The 5918-nt window shown below is 31.3% G+C and overlaps 4 protein-coding genes across 9 annotated transcripts in view; 2 read left to right on the top strand and 2 right to left on the bottom strand.

The window, feature by feature from the left end:
* LOC100743216 (protein PTCD3 homolog, mitochondrial) overlaps positions 1 to 2702 on the top strand; it is a 4486-nt gene extending 1784 nt beyond the window's left edge. For all 5 annotated transcript variants that reach the window (XM_033319035.1, XM_033319034.1, XM_033319037.1 and 2 more), the window contains 9 exons: positions 44 to 149; positions 234 to 431; positions 516 to 757; positions 834 to 942; positions 1018 to 1342; positions 1417 to 1619; positions 1697 to 2029; positions 2100 to 2321; positions 2430 to 2702. In XM_033319035.1, the coding sequence (XP_033174926.1) occupies positions 44 to 149; positions 234 to 431; positions 516 to 757; positions 834 to 942; positions 1018 to 1342; positions 1417 to 1619; positions 1697 to 2029; positions 2100 to 2321; positions 2430 to 2591 (1900 nt within the window). In that variant the 3' untranslated portion in view covers positions 2592 to 2702. The remainder of the gene's footprint in view (positions 1 to 43; positions 150 to 233; positions 432 to 515; positions 758 to 833; positions 943 to 1017; positions 1343 to 1416; positions 1620 to 1696; positions 2030 to 2099; positions 2322 to 2429) is intronic.
* LOC100742974 (cell division cycle-associated protein 7) overlaps positions 1 to 5918 on the bottom strand; it is a 14301-nt gene that overhangs the window by 864 nt on the left and 7519 nt on the right. The window lies entirely within an intron of this gene.
* Positions 2901 to 5204, top strand: LOC105680329. Its single transcript, XM_012381768.3, has 4 exons — positions 2901 to 3575; positions 3681 to 4014; positions 4634 to 4839; positions 4954 to 5204. Exons 1-4 carry the CDS (start codon positions 3055 to 3057, stop codon positions 5174 to 5176), a joined length of 1284 nt encoding a protein of 427 aa, XP_012237191.1. The 5' UTR covers positions 2901 to 3054; the 3' UTR covers positions 5177 to 5204.
* Positions 4146 to 5918, bottom strand: part of LOC100743097 (SWI/SNF complex subunit SMARCC2) — a 5583-nt gene continuing 3810 nt past the window's right edge. For both annotated transcript variants that reach the window (XM_012381765.3, XM_024365454.2), the window contains 2 exons: positions 5514 to 5918; positions 4146 to 4823 (listed from right to left, as the gene is read on the bottom strand). The exon at positions 5514 to 5918 is cut by the window's right edge and continues 1 nt beyond it. In XM_012381765.3, coding sequence (XP_012237188.1) covers positions 5521 to 5918 — 398 coding nt within the window. In that variant the 3' untranslated portion in view covers positions 4146 to 4823; positions 5514 to 5520. The remainder of the gene's footprint in view (positions 4824 to 5513) is intronic.

Here is a 5918-nt window from a genome sequence, read left to right as displayed (position 1 = left end):
CCCCCCCCCCCTCCCCAATATCAATAAATTATTTGTTTCACAGGACTTCATGTGTTGAGTTAAAAAGGTTAAAATCTTCATTATCAGTATCAAATTCTAAAGTTAAAATACCAGCTAGAATACAACGTGGTCCTACGGATATTTTAGAGGTAAATATATTAAAAATTTACTTTTGTAGAAAATATGTCAAGGGAAATATATATCAACTTTGTTATTTCTACCTTTTTTAAAAGGCTCTTGAACAGACAATGCCAAAAGATTCTGGTAACATCAGTTATTTGTATCATGATGATCCTTATTTATATCCACTGAGGAGAACAGAGTATCGTTCTTTTGCATTATCATATGAGGCAGGCAGAAAAGCTGCAAAATGGATTCATAATGAACACAGAGATTTGTTTCCAAAACATCTCTCAGAGCCAGAAATTGAAGTATGTGTTATTTAGTATTGATATAACATGCATATATTATATTTGGTGTATTTAAACATAAGTAATTTTTAATTTGTATTTAAGGCATTTACACCACTTCCAACATATACTGATAAAAGTCAAGTATCAGAAGAAATACTTCTACATACCATATCCAAGCGTATAGTGCCTGATGCTTTGCATATCTATAAGTTGTTAGACTATAATGTTTCTAATGATACAAAACAAATACTTTTAGAATTATTGTGTTTTTATAACAATTACTCACAGAGTAATTCACGTTTAGAAGAGTGGTACACTATAAAGCAGGATAAATATGTTTGGCAGTAAGTAGTAAAAAAAGATAATGAAAATAGAGAATCACACTTACATTTTACTATTTTTAATAGTTTCATATTTTAGGTATAAGCCAGAAATCAATGAACTGTTTGAATTTTTAAAAACGCAAGATTCTTCAACAGCAGCAGCAGCTTATAACGCTATGATATGTGGTTTAGCAAAACATTCAAGAGTATATTAACTTTAATTTTTGAACGAATTTTTGTATATTTTTATCACATAATACATTTAAAATTTATGTTCTTAGATAAATGAAGCCTGGATATTATACGACGAATGCAAAGAGAAAGATATTCCATTAAATATTACTACTTACAATTATTTATTGACGCTGATTCCAGAAAATTTTGGTTATAAGCATGAACTGAAAATGAAACATCTTTTGGATATTCTTAATACAATAAATAAGAAAAGGATTAAACCAAATGTTAGAACATTGAATGCTGCCCTTAGAATGATGAAGAAGAATGATGAAGATATTGCATTCCGTTTGATTATGGACTTCAAACGAATGAATATAAAATTTTCGCTAGCATCGTATTATTATATTATAATAATATCTACGAAAAACAGTAATTATAGCTTATTAATGATTTTTTTTCAATTTTATTTATTTACAATAGTTAATTATATCCCTCTCTTACAGGTCAAAATGCGCAAGCTACTTTCGTAGATATTTTACGCTCAATAGAAAATAGAAGTTTTAGTATTGAAGATCCAATGGATAATAAATTTTTTAGACATGCTATGTATATGGCTTCTGCTTTCTGCAATAGAGAAGCTGGTGATATGATTCATAAGCTTCTTCTGACAGGAGACAATTATAATTTCATTTCATCTGCTGGAACAGTATGGTTTCATTAATTTAAGTATTTGTATTAGATGATACAATTCAGTGCCCTTTTATATTAAAGCTTTTTATATAGGAATCCGGTTATTACGTTCCGTATATATCATTAGTATTATCAACAAGTACAGTTGATGAGTTTTTCGAATTTTACAAACAACTTGTTCCAAACATATATGTGCCAACAACACACTGTTTTCTAGAAATCATACAACATTTAAAACTTCACTCACCAGCAATTGTAGTGAAATATCTACAGAAATTATGGTTAGACATACATAGTATATGTCACACAGACCTTTCATTGAAACTTGAAGTATTATCTTTAATGAAAATGGATGTTTTACCTGCTGATTCACCTTTAAAAACGGTTTTTATGGATGCAGCTTGGGATTGTTGGCAAGCTATCCAGGTTGGTTTGTTTATAATAGTAAATGACAAAAAAGTACATGTAATAAAAATAAACAATTTGCTATTGACAGAAAGAGATCACAACAAAACAAGAAACATATTCTCCACTTGAAAATGCCACAACAGCTTGTATAGCAGTAATATTGTTGCATGGTGGTCGTATAGAAGAGAGTATTGAAGTTTTGAAATATATTGTTAAAGAATCAGATTTATTTCTTCCAACAATGAAAGAAAAACAAGTGAATGAATTATTTGAAAGTTATATTTCAAAAGAATGTATTTTGGGAGCTTTTGTACGTATATTCATATTTATAATCAATTTTAGTTTGTTAGTTAGTTTGTTAGAGTTAGTTTAGCTTCTTCGAATTTAAAGTGTAACTTTAAGGCGTTTATCTTTACAGCTTATTCTCGAGTATTCTGTAAATTCAGGATTTCCAGATATTGCTAAAATGGCTACAGAATTACACAATCTTCCACAATTAACGGATGCTTATCGCAAGGAATTGATTGATTTAGTTGGAGCGGAAGCATTAAATTCCTCTAATACCGAAAAATCAAATTAATTACGAAAAAATTATGTTAATTATGTAATTACGTACTCTCTTTCTTTGTTATTGTTCTTGCAATTGTAAATCTAAATGTTGCATTGAGTTATATAAAATTTATAAAACTGACTCAATTTCTTCATTAAATTTGTGTTATATGTGTATATTTCAATCAATTTGTCATTCAAAGAATAGAAATTACATGCGTGATTGATATGTATTAACGTCCTTGCCCCTCTAGTTAGGGTACTTACGATTAATAAATTATGCTGTGCGACAGTGGGAGGTACTATTCTCTCGTCACTCAAATACTTATTTCCTGCATCGTAGCTTAACATCATAACTCATTCGTCCACGTTCAAAGGCTAAAGTGTTACGATATTTATTGATTCAAGAATCTTAAAAATACACGAAATTTCTTCTTCTGATTTCTTCTTCACAGTTTTTAAAAGTTATAACTTTTATCCTTAGTATCAGAGTGATGGATGAGGAAGGACACGTGAGTCTTACGTTAGAATCTGTGCGTGAATTAATAACAAAGGATGAACCTGATGTGGAAATTACCAGTTTGAAAGAAGAACTCGGTTCAGGAAGAGGTGACAATTATACATCTATGCTATATCGTATTCGAGCAAAAGGTCGAAAACAAGTAAAAAATCGTGAATGGGTCAATTATGAACGTGCGATTATTTACAAAGTTTTACCTCGATCAAGAGAACATCGTGAAGCTTTTAAAAGCGAACTTCTATTTCAAAACGAAGTAGCATTTTATACGCATGTGTGGCCCGCACTGAATGAATTACAAACAAATGGTAAAGAAGTATTTGGAGGAGTCGCAAAAATATATGCGGCGCGAATTGATCTTATTGTTATGGAAGATTTACGAGAAAGAGGCTTTAAAATGGAAGACAGAAGAAAAGGATTACAACTTGAGCATTTGAAACGAACGTTGAAAGCTTTAGCTGGTTTTCATGCGCTCAGCCTAACTCTTAGAGAAACGAGGCAAGTCAAATAATGTTATCTTTCCCTCTTTTTTTTTATTATTATATTATATTATTATATCTTTATATAAGTGTGTATATTAATGTGTACGTATGGATGTACAAGGCCGGAAGAATTTGCAAGACTGACAGATCCAAATAGAGGTCAAGGTATACAAGAAGCCCTTTTTCGAACAGAAAATGAGGATTGGTATCGTCAATATTATCATGTTGCTGCTAAGAATGCCATTAGAATGGTTTCTGATGGTTTTCCTCCTCACATGGAATCCAAGAGACTCGAGATAATGGAGAAATTACGAGCATTTCTTAACGATGATGTATTTTTTCGTACCATGAGCGAAATTGCAGCCATGCAAGGTCCTCTTACAGTTTTTTGTCATGGTGATTGTTGGACTAATAATTTTTTATTTAAAGATGATTCGACTAATCCAGATGAAGAAGTAAGTATTATATGTAGATAATATTTAATATCTTATTTACATATATTGTTGTATCAAAATGTACAAAAAGTGTCGTGTGTACACGCGTACGTTGTATAATTCTACTATATAGGAATCGAAGAATCAAGAAATAACGTTTCTCGGTATAATTTTATTACTCATTAATTTATAAGATTTTTAGATATTGCGTTCTTTCCGCTTCTTACCAATTGTCTTGTACAAGTAGCATTTTAATAATGTTAAAGCAAAAACACTTGTAATTCATAAAATTTCTATTTCATAAAAATAGAAATTATTCAGATTCAGTCAAGTCAGTTATCATACTTTATGGTATAACTAAATCATGTTTTGCCATTATTTATATAGTTGGGATTTTTATAAATTCTATTTCTATACTTACTAAAATTTATTAAAACAAGAAAAAAGAAAGCACAGGCATAAGTATAGTGTAAAAATATTTATCTTAGTTTTTTACTTCGTTTACGAAGCAGAAATAATTCGAACATGAATATCAATATTGATTGAATTTCGATTAGATTAACCTAGGAAATAGAAATCGGACATAGTACAATTTAAGTGGGTCAAATCTTAAATTACGATTAATGCTATGACTTTACAGGATGTCTATTTAGTTGATTTTCAACTATCTCGAGTTGGTTCACTTGCCCTTGATCTTGCGAATTTGTTGTATTGCTGTGCAAATGGAGAGATTAGACGAGCGCACATGACACAGCTCCTTCAACATTATCATTTCCATCTAATGTCGTCGTTACATACGCTTAATCCAAAACAGCCACCAATAGATCCATCTGTAATGTGGGAACTGTAAGTAATATCATGTGCAATATGTCCATAAGTTGAAAAAGATAACAGATAAACTTTGTAAACGATTACTCTTAGTACATCCTCTAATCTTCCTATTCTATTTATCATGTACAGATTAAACGAAGAAATGCGACGATGCGGCCGATTCGGTGCAGGGCTTGCATTGGATATTTTGCCAATTAGTACATGCGAAAGCAACGAAGCTCCAGATTTATATGAAGAATCAGAAACAAGTAAAGGGAAGCAAAGCGCTCGAGTACCGCCACGAGGAGGAGCCGAATGTGCACGACTTATGACTGATCTAGTTTTAGAACTGGTTCATAATCATGCTTTATAGATCGAATCATACGAAATCTTTATGAATATTATTCAAATATCTTTCTTACACGGCTAAAAAACAAATGAATTGTAATTGTCATCGCGTAATCTTATGTATATGTTTATACGCGTTTAAATTATGTAAATTTCGATAAAAATTGGCATTTTTATGGCACAAAAGTCTATAAAAATATCTAGTTATATTAAATGAGAGGAAATAAAATGAACATTATTCTATATTGCAAAAATACTATACTTGAAAATTCTATGTTCATACTTTCTATCAACATACGATAAAATATTACACTATTACGCTGGTCAATAATTAAAATTTATAAATATGATATGTAACTTACAAAAAATTTATGCCTGTTGTGGAGGTGTGTGCGGTGGTGGCTGTTGAGCCGGTGGTTGTGGACTCGGTGGCTGTTGTTGTTGTTGTTGCTGTGCAGTAGGTTGCCATGTAGGGTGTTGATTTTGTTGTTGCTGTTGCTGTTCTTGGGCTAAACGCTGATGCGCTTGTTGCCTAGCTCTGAATTCTGCGGCTTTTAATTGTTCTAAATGAAACTGTTGCCTTTCTGTAATAAGTTGTTGTCGTTGATATTCGAGACCTTCGCGTTCTCGTTCCATCGTAGTTTCCAGCTCTTCAAAATGACGTAATTTAATTTCCAATTTTTTCATTTGTGTCTCAACAAGCAACGCTACTAAAGATTTAATTTTACGTTCTTCTACAGCTGCCAAATGCTTTGCTTTAACGGCAG

The sequence above is a fragment of the Bombus impatiens genome, unplaced genomic scaffold (genome assembly GCF_000188095.3).
Source record: "Bombus impatiens unplaced genomic scaffold, BIMP_2.2 scf_0135, whole genome shotgun sequence".
Classification (NCBI taxonomy): Eukaryota; Metazoa; Arthropoda; class Insecta; order Hymenoptera; family Apidae; genus Bombus; species Bombus impatiens.
The sequence above is the reverse complement of the archived record's forward strand: the minus strand, read 5'-3'. Positions and strand labels throughout refer to the sequence as shown.